Source organism: Podarcis vaucheri (genome assembly GCF_965113315.1).
Source record: "Podarcis vaucheri genome assembly, chromosome: 12".
Taxonomy (NCBI): Eukaryota; Metazoa; Chordata; class Lepidosauria; order Squamata; family Lacertidae; genus Podarcis; species Podarcis vaucheri.
Window position 1 is genome coordinate 35,188,712 of NC_138750.1, and position 17,073 is coordinate 35,205,784.

Genomic DNA, 17,073 nt, shown 5'->3' on the forward strand with positions numbered 1-17,073 from the left:
ACAAAACTGGGTGTGGGTGTGGTGGTAGGCCGGATATATACACGTGAGAAGAGCGGGACGAAAAAGCTACATGTAATAATAATAGCGGGCGGCCACCCTCTTGACACGCCGCTAGCCAACCTGCCCAGACTGATCTGCATCGCCTCCGCCCAGCGGGACCGGGAAGCCCAAGCAGGAGGCGGGGCGTAGCGCGGGGCTGATGAAATCCGCCTGTGTGTTACACGAGGCCGGCGCAGGCAGCGGGCGGCTTCCGCTTGCCTCCTTCCCGTTTAAGTCCCGTTTAAGGCAGCACGAGGTTTAGTGGCGGAGCTGGTCGGTGGGTGTAATCTCTGCTGGCTTGCCGCGGAGCTGTCATTTCATTTCCCGGTGCAGGATCACCGACAGGTAACGGGCGAAGCGACGAGGGCAGACTTTCTTGGAGTCCGGCTTGTACCTGGTCCTTCGTTGCTATTCTTGCCCCATCCCGGCACACTTTCTGCAAAAAGAGCTAGGCGTGGCAGGGCGAGATCCAGCATTCAGACGGAGTGTGTGGTAGCTATTGTGGGGTGGGGGGGAGGAAGGAAGGAAGGAAGGAAGGAGAGACAGGCAGGTTCCATGCTTAGGGGTCGTCAGGAAACGAGTTTGTGGGGCGTGTCATAATGCCGTTATACCGATCTGTGATGTGAGCACGTTTGCAATTATGTGTACGGTCTGTGGTCTCCTCTGCTCCCTTGCGGAGTTGGCAAAGGTTCAGAAAAGGTCAACCAAGCCACTTGACAGGAAAGGTTGCAACATTTGGGACTATTTCGTTTAGCTGCACCTGTTGAATGTCTGGTTGTCATGCGGTTCTTACAGGTACTTGGGTATGTTGCCAGGCAAAAAGAAAAAGGAGTGGTCCCCCCCCCCTTGATTATGTTACACATTCTCTCCTGATAGCTACCCTTGAGTTATAACTAACTTGTGTTCCTCCATATGTTGTTGGAAGACAGCTGCAATCATCCCTGGGTGGCCGAGGCTGATGGGAGTTGTAGTCAAACAACATCAGGAAGAGCCCCCTTCTCAACTTCTATGAGTAATATGTGCTGAACTGCAAAATGACTAGAATCTTTTCTCTGTAGTTTGGGGAAAGAGTATAAAGTGTAAGAGTGTAGAAGTCTGCCCTAGGGATACTCTCTTGTCTTCTCCCCTCTCCATATGTTAGCCTTTCTTGTCTTCAGAAATTATTCCAGAGCTTGTCATTCATTGCCAACCAAGTCCTTAGCATAATTATTATTATTTATTTAAGATGAGTGCTAGTGTGAAAGTCCTTTTAACAGTGCAATCCTATAAACCAGTGTTTCCCAACCTTTTTTGGGCAACGGCACACCTGTTTAATGAAAAAAATCTCGCGGCACACCACCATTAAAGCCCCGCCCCGCCCCGTGACGTCAGCGCGCAGCGTCACGCCGGGAGGGACGCATGAAAGTGAAAGTTTTTTCCCTCCCCCTTGCCGGGGAACCTCCAAGCTTTGGGGGTGGGAGGAGGCAGCAGAGCGAGGGACTGAGGGACGGCGGCAACTGAGGCGGCGGCGGCTGTTGTGGTGGTGGCGGCGATAGCGGGCGGAGGAGGGGGCGGCGGCGGAGCTTGAGGAGCCGTCGCCGGGAGTTGCTGCTGCTGTTGTTGCTGCTGCTGCCCGGACATGCCGGCCTCCTCCTCCTCCGCTGTCTCGCGCTCCACCCTTTTGCACGCGCTGCCCCGCCGCTCGGCACCACCACCGCGGAGCCGCCCCCGGCTCGACGCGGATCCTCGCCGCCGCCGCCTCTCACCGCCCGACTTGCCCACCTCCCTCCCACGGCACACCAGCCAGCGTCTCACGGCACAGTAGTGTGCCACGGAACACCGGTTGGGAAACACTGCTATAAACATAGAGTGGGTGGTATTCAACTAAGTTTTATTCAGAGTTGAAAGTAATGGACCTACAGTTAGTCATGTTCATTAATTTCAGTGGGCCTGCTCTGAGTAAAACTTACAAACTGCTCCAGAAGTAAATCTCATTGACTTCAGTGGAACATACTCCCAGACTGGAGTTACAAAGTGATATACCTTGTGCTAGGCATACTTTGTGTGGGTCTGTTCTGAGTATGGGTAAATGCTGGCTATCACCCTTCACTGTCTGAAGAGTAAAACTTTGGACAGTGTGAATAGTTGTGTAATACCGGTACTTTCAGACCCTCCAAGTGTTTCCTGCTGGCTTAGCTGGCAAGTGTCCATGAATCTTGCTTTCCTGGATGAAGGACAAAGAAGGGTGGCTGGGTGTAGAAATTTTACAAAGGTTAAATGTACATTTATTGTTCTGCCCCCTTGCCTCTGGTGCTTCCCATCACTGGCACAAAGCACAAAGCACAGTGCAGCCATTGGGCAGAACATTGTGCTACCCACCTTGCTCTGGAGATCATTGGCTTGTAACTGAACTCAGGAACTTTGCTGCTTTTCCCCAACAGCCTTGAGCAGATACCACCATGTGTGGCATTTGGGCCCTTTTTGGAAGTGACGAATGCCTCTCCGCTCAATGTCTTTGTGCTATGAAAATAGCCCACAGAGGTCCAGATGCGTTTCGGTTTGAGAACGTCAATGGATTCACCAACTGCTGTTTTGGCTTCCACCGTCTTGCGATTGTTGACCAGCTCTATGGAATGCAACCCATACGGGTGAAGAAATTCCCTTACTTGTGGCTGTGTTACAATGGAGAAATCTATAACTTCAAAAAGGTAAACGACAACAACCACCTCAACACTTGCTTCAGTGATCTCTTTAGAGCTAGCTTTGCATGTTCAAAATATTTCTTTGTTGTTTTAACGAGTTTTTGTAAGCTGCTTTGGAAGGACTTGACCCGAAATGCAGCATATAAATAAAAATTGTTTATAAACAACAACAACACCCCCCTCTGTTTGGGAATTTGGGCTGGCCATTTTAAGTAACTGTAAAGCGTTAGTACAGAAGCAGCATTCATGTGATGCAGCAGTTAGGGTGTTGGACTTGGACCTGGGAGACCAGAGTTTAAATCCCCACTTAGTCATGAAGCTCCGTAGTTGACCTTGGGGCAGTTATTGTCTCTCAGTAACTGGGTTATTATGAGGGCAAAATGGAATGGCAGGGGGCAGAAGAACCATATTTGCTGTCTTGAGCTTCTTGGAAGCAAGATGGCATACAAATATAATAATAAAAATATAAGTTTGTGCTGCAAAATGTTGTTTTTTTTTTTGCTTTGGCTCCATGTTTAAAATGCTCAGTAAAAATATTTGATAGGATCCCTCCTTTTTAACCTTCAAGAGTGCACTTCTGTGAACACATTCAAAGCAGTTTGTTGTGAAAGGTGTAGGATGAGGGAAAAGAACTTTATCCCAAGCTTAATTCATGGGATTGGATATTCTGAGACAGCAGCCCCTTAGTCTACTTTTTGAATCATTCAGATGGTGAAGTTGCATGCTGAAGAGACAACTGCACATCTTTCTGGCACTTATTGACAAAACTAATCTACGGCATTTGAACGTTAATGTATAATTATTCCCTTTTTAGGATGTAAAAATGCCTTCCTTTCATGTGTGCCTGACAATATGCATTGGTTTCATTCTTAAAAAAACTCATTTCTTTCTCTTTTGTAGCTGCAAAAGAAGTTTGAATTTGAGTACCAGACCTTGGTCGATGGAGAAGTAATCCTTCATCTTTACAACAAGGGAGGAATAGAGCAAACAGCCTCCCTGCTAGATGGTGTGTTTGCATTCATTTTGCTTGACACAGCAAACAGAAAAGTGTTTCTGGGAAGAGATACATATGGAGTCAGACCGTTGTTCAAGGTCCTGACAGATGATGGATTCCTGGGTGTCTGCTCTGAGGCCAAAGGTAACCTCAAACTCTGAATCCCTTTTGAAATTGCCTTCATGTGGTACAGATATTTCTGCAACTTGATCCTGCCACAATAAACCTAATTGTTTAATCTCTTCTGTTTCTGAAAGCTGTTGCTTCATCTCACTTTTATGAAAGTATGTTTGCCCCGAATGAAGCAGAGAGTGTCTACTTGATACCTTTTCATTGACCAAATTTGTGACAGCTTTCAGCAGAAAGGAAACCCATCCCAGAGAATCAGTGTGTTTTTGAAAGAACTTGCAGTAGTTATTTGGTGCCTTGTTTTGGTGCGCACCTTAGCTTTTTCTGTTTGTTTGTTTTATCCCACGATAGAAATATGTAGGATGTGATCAAGTTTAAGATGGGTGTAATGGCTTCCAGACCAGTTTTCGCTCTGTCTCCCTCTGCTCCCATTCCTCAGATTCTTTATGGTGTGTATGCATTTTCACACTAAGCAGTATAAATAATGGAAGACCCATCTCTCTGTCCAGCGCCACCCCTACACGGTTGGACTTATTCACTCAGCATAGTGGGATACGTCTAGACAGATAAGGAGTTACTCAAAGCCTCCTCTTGCCCGTACTAGCCTAGCACACAGAGTATCCATGCACACACACTGCAGAAGGTGGAGATAAGTTTTGCTATACTCTATGGCAGATGTGAGGAACCATCGGCCCTCCCAATGTTGCTGAACTACAACTTTCATCATCCCTGTCCTTTGGCCACACTTGCTGAGGCAGATGAGAGTTGTAGTTCAGCAACATCTGGAAGGCCAAAACTTTCCCTCCCCTGGTTCTATAGGGATCTCTCTGTGCTTGAACGTTACACCTGTAGCAAACTGAATCGAGCTTCTAGTACTAATAAGAGGAAAATATGCCTCTCCTGGTATGTCCCACGAAGGACCTTATGGTCTTCAAACAAAAACATCCTGAAGGTCCCAGACCACAGAGAGGTTTGGCTGGCCTCAACCAGAGCTAGGGCTTTTTCGGCTGTGGCTCCGATCTGGTGGAATGCTCTGTCGCAAGAGACTAGGGCCCTGCGGGGCTTGACATCTTTCCGCAGGGCTTGCAAGACAGAGCTGTTCCACCAGGCCTTTGGCCAAGGCACAGCTTGACCTCCTCCTTTGGTAATTCTTCACAGAACTCTAGCCCAATGGTTGCCATTAATTTGATTTGAACTGATTTTATAATGAATTGATTTTAGAATGCTGTATTATTTTACTGTTGTTAGCCCCTCTGAGTCCAGCTTTGGCTGTGGAGAGCGGGATAATAATAATAATAATAATAATAATAATAATAATAATAATAATAGTAATAATTTATTATCATCAAAGAGTGTACAGTTTATTGTGAACAAGCAAGATTTGTTTGTATGCAGGTTGTTAAAAAAATAAGAGATAAGTTTGCATGGGCAGTTGTCAAGCTGGCCCAGCAATTGTCTGCTTAAACCGAAGGGGCAGGAGAGGCAGGAGGAATTCATTGAGGAGGGAGGCTGCACGGCAGGGCCGGTTTAGAGAGGGAAGCTAGAATTTGTTACATTTCCTTGCTGAGAAGCAGCAGGGGGGTATCTGCATCAGAGACGAAGGGAGAAAGAGAAAATCTGAAGCACAAGTGTGAGCTATTCTAATGCAGGAAAAGCAGAGAGCAGCTCCTCTTCAGCAAGTTGTGCCTGTTGAGGCTGTCCTCAAAACCAGGGCAATGGAAGGAGAGGGGGGGTGTTACTGGGGACTCTTGGGGATCAGCCCCCTGACTCATATGGATAACAAGGTGCCTCTTGTTGCCAGCAAGCAACCAGAGGAAACGCAATGAGTGGAGGCTGGGCCATTGTAAATACCCCTGAGCCCTGAATTGCATGGAACTATTGTTGTGACAAAGGGAGCTGTGTGCCTCTCGTGGAGCTCTGGTTGATCACAGTATGAAAACAACAAAGACGAAAGGGAAGCCATGCCGACTTGAATCGGCACCATCTAGGCAAGGGCTGAACCACAAATATTTGGGGAAATAACTTCTTCAGGTTCAGGTCATGTGAAGAAAGTGTAGGTTTGCTTTGCTTTTTTTTTTTTTTTAATAGAACACGAGACAGAGGTATCTAGTATAAGGTTACCAGATTTTTTTCAATGAATCCGGGGACACTTTTCAGCTTCAATGGATTTTGTATGGGGACTGATTCGTAAACCCGGGGGCTGTCCCCAGGAAACGGGGACGTCTGGTAACCTTAATCTAGTGTACTGAGGGACCAATGCATCTCATCTTGTGTGTCACTGGGTTCTGTTTCTCTGCAAAGGTGGCGAGTTCAGAGGGTACCGTGTACAAAAGTGCAGTGAGGTGCTCTAACTCGTGGGGATGGGGAAGATGCTGTCAGACCCCATCAGCCTCCAGTCAACATGGCCAGTGGTCAGGAATGATGGGAGTTGGAACTTAGCAACACTGAGAGGGCCACAAGTCTTGACTAAGGAGTGCTGATTCACTTACTGGCAGTGATCGTGCCTCCGGCACGGACTTTCTCCAGCAGGTCGGATGTGTGCAGGGTTTGATTAGATTTGAGGTCGGGCGAGAGAGAAAGACGTTTGCATTTACTAGAGTCACTGCACTGATATGTGTACTTGTCTCCTTTATTGATAGACAAACAAAAACGACAAATTTGTGTGCCCTCCTTTTGCTTTGCACATTTCCCCCTTCGTAAGCTGTTCAAAATACAGTGGTACCTCTGGATGTGAACGGGATCCATTCCAGAGCCCCGTTCGCATACTGAAGCGAACGCAACCCGCATCTGCGTGGGCCGCAATTCGCTGCTTCCGCACATGCGCTGACGGCATTTTGAGCGTCTGCGCATGCGCGAGCGGCTAAACCCAGAAGTAATGCGTTCTTTTACTTCCGGGTCACCGCAGAGCAGAACCCGAAAGCGCTCAACCCGAAGCTACTTCAACCCGAGGTATGACTGTAGATATAAGTCATCTGCATCTGGCCATGCTGAAAGAGGAGAAAGGGGTATATGCCTGGTGCCTTCCAGATGTTATGGATTACAATTCCCATAATCACACACACTCTCTCTCTCATGTTATATTAGATAGATAGATAGATGATAGATAGATAGATAGATAGATAGATAGATAGATAGATAGATAGATAGAGGGGTGTGTGTGTGTGTTGCAGTTTGGTCTTGTAAGTGGCTCCTCTATTTGCAAAGGTTGAAAGCTACTGTCTCCCTATATATCTTTTTCCTAACCTTGTTCTGACCCAGGGTTAGATTTGCTTCATTTCTTATAATGCTGTAGTTGGCTGTTACAGTTCTGAAAAATTCTGATGCTTTGTCAGTGCATATTTTATGTTACATGGGCAAAAGCTGACACCTCTTCTGCCTTCTCTCCCCCTGTGTCCCACAATGCCTTGTTACATACTTAGGTCTTGTCAACTTGAAGCACAGCATGTCCCTCGATCCCAGAGTGGACCCTTTCCCTCCAGGACACTATGAAGTGTTGGATTTAAAGCCAAATGGCAAAGTTGCATCAGTGGAAGTGGTGAAATTTCACAGCCCTAAAGATGAACCTCTGCATGCTGCCTACAGCGCTGTACAAAATCTCCCCTCAGGTAACAGCAAATCTAAAATAGACTTCTTCCTCCCTTAGTAAAGGTGTAAATTTACTGTTCTAGGGATATGATGCCTTGAGGCTTCGTACACTGCTCTTGGGGAATAGACTGTGGATTATCAAACCTTGATTAAATTATGTGTTTCTGATGGAGAACTTTATGTTCTGTCTAAACAGTCTGATTTCAAAAAGCCAATGTGTGGGTAGAGTGCTGGGTTCAAATGCTTGGAAAGTTCTGCTTTAAACAAGCCATAGTTCCCTGTGACGTGCAAACCCAGGGAACTGCGGCTTGGAAACATGTCACCCTCCAAATATTGTTGGACTACAAGTCTCGTAATCCTTGACCATTGGCCACGTCTGAGGCTGATTGGAGTTGGAGCCCAACAACTGCTTGAGAGCCACATCACTGGTATGGTGTCATGGATAAGGTCTTGGTCCACGATCAGGGAGACCATGGCTCAGCCATGAAAGCTCACCTTTGGCCAGTGGCTATCTTTCGTCTTAACCTACCTTGTAAGAAAATTAAAAACAGAGGGTGAGGAATACTTACACAAGCTTCTTGGATAAAAGGTGGAGTATTAATAAATGAATCTTTTTCTCTCTTTTTCTCCCCTGATAGGCTTTGATGTTGAAACAGTTAAAAGCAACATTCGGCTTTTGTTTGAAAATGCTGTCAGAAAACGTTTGATGGCTCACAGAAGAATTGGCTGTCTCTTGTCAGGTAAAAAATAATGCGTTTTATGATTACCATTGCCTTTCACTAATACAGCCACAACCTGTTTGTAGTGCATGTGGTCTCTTACTGTAGGTGCATGAGTCCCCGTCCCCCCCACTCCCAATATAGAAACAATTTAATGGAAACCATTAAACCAGACCATAAAATTCAGGCAACACTTTTTCTTGGCAAGTAATTCTGACTGGCAGGTGGCTGGATACAGCAGAAAGCACATGACCAAAACTGGAAAAATCCCTTACCTGACAACGAGTCAGAAGTTCCATAGAGGGCTAAGGGCCACACTGACCTATGATCAACCTTCCAGGGGCTAAAGTCTAAAAGTGAACATGGCCATTTTTGGAAAAGGACACATCTTAAGGGTCTTGGAGAAAGGCCGCAAAACCTTTTTGACATCAAGGCAGGGGCTTCATGGTTAATTTGAATTGAGCTTGGATGTGGGCTGGAAGCCAATGGAAGCTCTTTGAGCACAAATGGCTAGCCTGTGGTCTTCCCAGATATTGTTGGACTCCAAATCCCATCAGCCTCGCCCAAAATGGCCCACCATCAGGGATGTTGGGAAATGTAGTCCGGAGGGCCACAATTTAGCCACTTTTGTCTTTGACCAGACCAATGGGAATGATGATTAGGCTAGGGAAACTGCAACATAATGAGATGCTCACTTTATGTATGTAGGTTTGTTCATGTTTGATTGCAGTACACTTTGTCATGAAATTCTACTCTATATTGATCCAGAGCAGAACTGCGACTTATAGTTAGCAGTGTGTAAACTTAAACATGTTGCAGGATTCCCAAAAAACAGACCAGAGGCAATTGTTTTTCGTCCAGCAGAGCTTTACTGCTACTGAAGGCAAATGAGCAATAATGGTCACAAATCCAGTACATTCAGGATTGGCACTGTCCCATTGCAGCAGACTTAACTTAGTTAAGTTGTCCAGTAAGAAATCCAGTTGCAGTAGACTTAACTTAAACTTACAATAACTTATAATAAGACTAAACCTTAACACTAAGCATACACCACACCAGAAGGAAAGAGACAGAAAGAGAAAGAAAGAAAGAAAGAGAAAGAGAAACCCAGTCTCCTTCTGGCTTATTATTATAGTCAGCATGACCTTGACAGAAGAGATAAGAGAACCAGTTTAAACCAGCTGTACCCAGCTTCTCTGAAGGAATAACCCAAATATCACAAACCTTCTGCTTGTTTCTTTCACACAGAGAAGCTTCCAGAACTCTCTTGAATTAATTAGAATAGGAAAGATCTCTGCACATCAGATCAATACTTTCTGCACGAAGAAATGCAAACTGACACACTTTGCTACTGGTGTGGTCCACCTAAAATACGCATGTTTATATTCTCTTCTCACAAGGGCATTTTGTATGTCAGCTACATGTTCCTGGTTAGGCATAACTGCTAATGGTGTTTTGGCAGGCGGCCTGGATTCTAGCTTGGTTGCTTCAATGCTAATCAAACTGATGAAAGAAGGAAACACTCGCTACCCACTGCAAACCTTTGCAATTGGCATGGAAGATGCTCCTGACCTGCTGGCTGCCAGAAAGGTATAGTACTATTTTAGTTCAAAAGGCACAGGCTCCATATTCACCTGTATGTTGTGATCACACTTTATAGAGAACCAGCAACCTCATACCTGGCACTGATCAAAGAAACCAATACATTAGTGCAGTTTTGAAATCCGTGGTTAAAACCAGCACAGCTTTGAAAGGTTCGGTCTGCCATTGTGATTCAAAATGGTGTGCAGTCGTACTCAAACACAGGTGAAAACTTGCTCCTTTATCTCAGGATCCATATTGAGATTTTGGTTACAATATGTTTGGAAGTGTGTCTAAACGCACAGCAAACAAACATCTTTCCAAAATGTGTAGTAGATGATACTGAGCGTCATGTTGAGAATCTAGACTTTTTTAAATGAGCAAGTTTGTAGCCCACTAGACTACAATACTATAAGGCATGATTCCTTGTTGACGTGAGCTGGGCTTCTGATCTATGGGTGATTCACTAACAATGCTGCCCCAGATGATTTCAATGATAGACCTGGGACATAGGAGAGCAAGGTGGTTGTTAAGGTATCCTGAGCTAAGTTGTTCATGCCTTCTTACAGTTAGATTCAGGACAGGCAAAACAGAGAGCTTCTTCACACAATGCATAATTTAATTGATGGAACTCACTGCCACAAGATGCGGTGATGGTCTTTTTTTAAAATGAGGATTAGACACGTTTGTGGAGGCTAGCCAATTAAACATGAAACCTCCATCTTCAGAAGATACCACTGAATGACATTCGCAGGAAGGCGGCTTTAATGCCCTGTCTGTGAGCATCTCAGAAATATATAGTTGGCCACCGAGGGATGCTGGACTACAAAGGCCTTTTGGTTGGATCCTGCAGGGCTTTTCTTTTTGCACCAGCGCTTTGCATAGCTCATTGCTCTACCCCATAACTAGCAGAAGCAAATCATATTGTACATAATTAAATAGGTGGGTTTGCAAAAGATAGTAGAATTCAGCTTTTCTTGACATGGTCTTGAGATTATTTGGGGGTGTAGATTTTTTAAAAAAGAAATAAATAGATTGGTGTATATACAGTTGTACCTCAGAAGTCAAACACCTTGTGCCTTGAACGTTTTGGCTCCAGAATGCTGCAAACCTGGAAGTGGGTATTCCGGTTTGTGAACATTCTTTGGAATCTGAACATCCGGCACGGCTTCTGTGGCTTCTTATTGGCTGCAGGAGTGTCCTGCAGCCAATCAGAAGCTGCGCCTTGGTTTCCGAACATTTTGGAAGCCTAATGGACTTCCGGAACGGATTCCATTCAACTTCTGAGGTACGACTGTGCTCCCTTGCCTAACCATAAGCTTCTGCTTCATTCTAGATGCAGCTTAACTTAGGCCTTGAATCCCAGTTGAGCCACTTTGCAGGTCACTTAATATAAATTCTTATTAACAGGTAGCAGCTTACATTGGGAGTGAACATCATGAGGTCATTTTTAATTCTGAAGAAGGGATTCAGGTACTAGAAGACGTTATACTTTCCTTGGAAACCTACGACATTACAACTGTACGAGCTTCAGTGGGTAAGATACATATTCCCCCCCCTTTTTTTCTTCCCCTGAGGGGAAGCTGCTGTTGAAGCAGATCCCTCCTCCATCCTTATAAGCCCATTTTGACACATGGGCGGGGTTTCCCACCTGTCAGTCACCTGATGTCACCCCGCCAGAACGGGCCTTCCATTCCTGCTATAAAGTGAAGCTTACAAAGGTACGAGGGCCTGTCTTTGTCTCTGAAACGCCTTTGGTTTTTCACTTCTTCAGACGATACTGCTTAAGTGGCATGTTAGGGGAAGCCTTGGCCTGAGTATGTAGTTTGGGAAAACAAACAAAATTGTTTTTTGAAATGGTCTCTCCATGACTAGGCATGTATCTGGTCTCCAAATACATACGGGAGAAAACGGACAGCGCCGTCATTTTCTCAGGAGAAGGCTCAGATGAGTTGACGCAAGGATACATCTATTTTCATAAGGTAAAATGCTTGTTGTGTTTCTCAAATAATGCTCATTCTTGCCTGTGGATGAACACACCACAATAAGAGAGTAAAAGGCGAAAGATCTATACGATCTGAGGTGAAACCAGAGTACACCTGAAGGTGTATAATGAAGGCGCCAGGTGAACTTCCCTGGGGAGAGCATTCCACAGACGGGGAGCCACTGCAGAGAAGGCCCTGCTAGGGATGATGGGAGTTGTACAGTGGTACCTCGCAAGACGAATGCCTCGCAAGACGCAAAACTCGCAAGACGAAAGAGTTTTTCGTTTTTTGAGTTGCTTCGCAAGACGAATTTCCCTATGGGAAAACGTCTTGCAAGTTTGTTTCCTTTTTCTTAAAACCGTTAATGCATTCCTATGGGAAACCGTTTCAATGCATTCCTATGGGAAACCGTGCTTCGCAAGACGAAAAATTCGCAAGACGAAAAAACTCGCAGAACGAATTAATTTCGTCTTGCGAGGCACCACTGTAGTCCAAAAACAGCTGGAGACCCAAGTTTGGGAAAACACAGGAGTACACAGACTGGCAGCATCTCTCTGCCAGCTTCTCTCCTAGCTCGGCCTGAAAATGCCAGGGATTGAATTTGGAGCTTTCTGCATACAAGGCAACTTCTGTGCTACCAACGTCACATCCATAGCATCCATTTAAAGCACACAACTTTCCCCCAAAGAATTCTGGGGGTTGTAGTCTGTTAAGGGTGCTGGGAATTGTAGCTCTGTGCAGTCCTCTGCTGATTTACGTTTGCACGTGTTAGCCCAAGTTACTTGCCCAGGAAGGTCATCTTTCTCCTGTGTCCTTGATGCAGGCACCCACCCCAGAAGAAGCTGCAGAGGAAAGCGAGAGGCTCCTCCGAGAACTCTACCTCTTCGATGTCCTCCGTGCGGACAGGACAACAGCTGCCCATGGGTAGTTCTGCTTTGTAATGCTATATTGCAGTGTCAATGGGGCAAAAGTAAAAATGCATTGCCATTGCTTCTAAAGGTAGACGTCAAACTTGGGGTACCTTTTAGTTTTTCAGTAATCCACAACGAGTCTCCAGGAAGAACCCAAAACAAACTATGGTCCCTATTTAAAGTTAAATTGAAATCAGTTCTTTAACACTGATTCTCTATGGTGGTTTGGGGTTTTTTCGAGAAATTGACAAGAGAACCTGTTGTCCGGTAGGTGGCGCTGTCTATAACCTAGTACAGTGAGAAGATTTTGAAATGTATAGACGTCGCACAAGGAAAAATATTACATTTAGAGCTTTGTGCAAGTGTCTGACTACAAATGGCTTTAGGATTTCTTAGTTGTTACTGTAAGTCTCTTAGATGTAATCTCGTACAAAAACAACATCTACTTATAAGTTTAATAAGTAGCTATTGATGTTTTCTCTTTTTCAGTCTGGAAATGAGAGTTCCATTTTTGGACCACCAGTTTACTGCTTATTACCTGTCTTTGCCAGCAGAACTCAGAACACCAAAGGTAAACCATGCACATATAACCCAGCTAGGAAATTTATACTGTAATCCCAGACAGGTTTACTGAGAGGTTAGCCCTATTAAATTCAGCAAGGCGCCTTCCTTATTAAGCATGTTTAGAAGTTCAGGCTTAGGCTATGATCACCAGTGGGCTCATTGATGAAAGGCTGAGTCTCACCTGGGAGGTCTATTTAGAATTCCAGCTTAATACACCAAACCGTATGATTGACTTTGGCATTTACCTATCTAACTTCATTCTTAAAATGCTGTGTTGTGTCCGGCACTATCTAACGGAGCTGCTTCTGAAACAACGGATTGTGTTTCTAGTCTAAATCTCTTTTATATTTTAATGTCAGTCTTTTGGTGGCTGATATTTGTGGTATCTCTTAACAGAATGGAATTGAGAAACACCTTTTAAGAGAGGCCTTTGAAGATACCAACTTATTGCCTAAAGAAATACTCTGGAGACCCAAAGAAGCCTTCAGCGATGGCTTAACTTCTGTCAAGAAATCATGGTTCTCAATCCTCCAAGACTATATTGATACTCAGGTACACTGTTACATGTTTTATATTCTTCTACAAGTCTGAAACTTATACAAGTTGCTTTTTTTGTGTCTTTCAGGTGAGTCCACATATTTATAAAGGTGACTCTCCATTTATGTGGGGGTTATGTTATGCCCCCATAAGTGAAATCCACATAAATGGGGAACACCTCGCTGTGCCTACAGCTCGCGAGGAGACCCTCTGTGGAGCCTGAAGGAGACATCCTCTTTCGGCTCCAGAGAGGGTCTTCTCACAAGCTGGAGGGGCAGTGTGGTGTAGTGGTTAAGAGTGGTAGACTCATAATCTGGTGAACCAGGTTCGATTCCCTGCTCCACATGCAGCTTCCGGGTGACCTTGGGCTAGTCACACTTCTCTGAAGTCTCTCAGCCCCACTCACCTCACAGAGTGTTTGTTGTGGGGGAGGAAGGGAAAAGGAGAATGTTAACTCCTTTGGGTAATGATAAAGCGGGATATCAAATCCAAGCTCTTCTTCTTCTCTTCTTTGCTGAGATGCTTCAGGTCTCTCCCCCTACTTCAAGGGGTTAGTGGTTCTGGGGCCAAAAAATAGACCAGAGGCAATTGTATTTCATCCAGCAGAGCTTTACTGCTACTGAAAGCAATTGAGCATAATGTTCACAAATCCAATACATTCAGGATTGGCAGAGTCCATAAGAAATCTAGTTGCAGCAGACTTAATTTAAACTCACAGTAAGGAAGTTGCTCCCGCCCTGTGGAACGCCCTCCCATCAGATGTCAAAGAGATAAACAACTATCTGATGTTTAGAAGACATCTGAAGGCAGCCCTGTTTAGGGGAGTTTTTAATGACTGATGTTTTGATGTATTTTTAATCTTTGTTGGAAGCCGCCCAGAGTGGCTGGGGAAACCCAGTCAGATGGGTGGGGTATAAATAATAAATTATTATTGTTATTATTATTATAACTTATAATAAGACTAAACCTTAACACTATATCATACAGAACACCACACCAGAACAAAGAGATAGAAAGAGAAAGTGAGAAACCCATGCTCCTCCTGGCCTCACTATTATAGTCAGCATGACCTTGACAGAAAGGATAACAGAACCAGTTTAAGCCAGCTGTACTCAGCTTCCCAGAAGGAATAACCCAAACATCAGAAACCTTCTGCCTGTTTCTTACACATAGAAAGAAACCTTCCAGAGAACTCTTGTACTTAGTAGAATAGGAAAGATCTCTACACATCAGACCAATACTTTTTGTACTAAGCAACACATGTGAATTGAATGTGTGTAAATTGGGGTGGTAGTGCCTGTATATCACTTTGTACATTGCGCACCACCCTGACTACCTAACAAAGAAAAACCAAGTTCTCTTCCCTCTCCCATTTTATCCTTGCAACAACTGTGTTGAGGTACTTAGTCTGGTATATAGCAACTGGCCCAAGTCACTTGCTGAGAGCTCTACAACCGAGGAGGGATTTGAACCCAGCTCCAAACCCCCATGTTTGCTTGAAAACTGCTAAACTAGCACTCTTACACTTGCGAATGAAAATGCAGATGTGCCAATCACTTGTAATAAGTGAAGTGGTAGCTGTGAGATTACACCCAAGGATGCTTCCCTCAGCTGCAGTGCTGGCTTGCGAAACAAACTCCATGGCCTGTTGTGTTAAAGAATTTCAGTCAGGGGTGGGGAACCTGTGGACCTTGAGTAGTTGTTGGCCTCCAAAACGGATCATTGCCAATGTTCAGAGATGATGGGAGTTGGGCTTCAGCAGTCTCTGGAGGGCCACAGGTTCCCCATCCTTTTCACAAGTGATGATCGATCGGGTCTTGCTTTGCTGGCAGGTAACTTTTGTACTGGCAGCCTCTCATACTCAGTGTTCCTTGGGAGTTCTAAGAAACCAAAAAATCAGTGCAGTTTTGAAAGTTCCAAGCCACCATCTTGATTCAAGATGGTGTCCTGTTATATCCAGACATAGGCGAAAACCTGCTCCTTGATCTCAGGAATCCCTCATGCAAAATCGGGTTACAATATCTTCAGAGGTGTCCAAATGCATTTCAGACAAACTGTTTTTCCAAAATATGTAACAGATCTGTCAGGAAAACATGGACTGATTTGGGCAGGGGGAGTTGTAAACTTGGATAGCTAGTCAAAAACTGGGATTTATGTTTGCAATTCTCACACTTTCCATTTTCTTTCCCTTTTGGGCCCATAGGTTGATGATCTTCTGCTGGAGAAGGCGGCGGAGAAATTCCCCTTCAACCCCCCTAAAACAAAAGAAGGCTATTACTACCGCCAGATCTTTGAGAAGCATTTTCCAGGCCGCTCCGACTGGCTCCCTCACTACTGGATGCCGAAGTGGATCAAGGCCACAGATCCATCTGCTCGCACTTTGAAACATTACAAATCGGCTACGAAAGAATAGATGTTTCTAACCTGTTTTGAAGTTGCTCTCTGGGTGGTGACTTGTGAGCCTATAATTGTCCTTAGCCTAAAAGAGAAAGCAGAAAACCCAAAGCATTTTTTTAAAAAATAAAGCAATGTGCAAATTGGGATAAAATGGGACTGTACTACTGATTTAAATGACAGCAAAAAACCCAAGAGTTTCTGTTTATGCTTAAGCTGCATTTTACAGCTAATACACTCCAAAGTAATTATTAAAACCTGTGGGACCACTCACTGACTGCTTTTCTTACTCCTGGGAAGAGGCCCTTGTGGACTGATTCTGCCTCTGTGGTGGAAATAACTTGATTGTCATTGGATATTAACGTACCTTGATTTGGAATTGGATGGGGGACAGGGATCATTTTCTGCTCTGGCCCAGCCAGCAAATAATAATAATAATAATAATAATAATAATAATAATAATAATAAATAATAATAATAAATTTATTATTTATACCCTGCCCATCTGGGTATAAATAATAAATTTGTTGTAAGTCGGCTAGTTTGAAGTGCTAGTTTAGTTTGAAGTGCTAGTTTAGTTTGAAGTGCTAGTTTAGTTTGAAGTGCTAGTTTAGCAGTTTTCCACTCTGGGCGACTTACAACAGAATATTAAAAACATGATAAAACATCAAACATTAAAAACTTCCCTAAACAGGGCTGCCTTCAGATATCTTCTATCGAGAGCCAGTGTGGCGTAGTGGTTAAGAGCGGTAGTCTCGTAATCTGGGGAACTGGATTTGTGTCTCCGCTCCTCCACATGCAGCTGCTGGGTGACCTTGGGCTAGTCACACTTCTGTGAAGTCTCTCAGCCCCACTCACCTCACAGAGTGTTTGTTGTGGGGGAGGAAGGGAAAGGAGAATGTTAGCCGCTTTGAGACTCCTGAAGGGGAGTGAAAGGCGGGATATCAAATCCAA

General features: G+C 44.6%; 1 protein-coding gene across 1 annotated transcript; it reads left to right on the forward strand.

Moving 5' to 3' along the window:
* The first annotated feature begins 207 nt into the window (after positions 1-207).
* On the forward strand, positions 208-16,388 carry ASNS (asparagine synthetase (glutamine-hydrolyzing)). The gene is made up of 12 exons (XM_082193941.1): positions 208-384; positions 2,460-2,726; positions 3,621-3,858; positions 7,263-7,448; positions 8,067-8,168; positions 9,610-9,737; positions 11,139-11,265; positions 11,604-11,710; positions 12,537-12,637; positions 13,114-13,195; positions 13,585-13,740; positions 15,929-16,388. Exons 2-12 carry the CDS (start codon positions 2,478-2,480, stop codon positions 16,136-16,138), a joined length of 1,686 nt encoding a protein of 561 aa, XP_082050067.1. The 5' UTR covers positions 208-384; positions 2,460-2,477; the 3' UTR covers positions 16,139-16,388.
* The last annotated feature ends 685 nt before the right edge of the window (positions 16,389-17,073 follow it).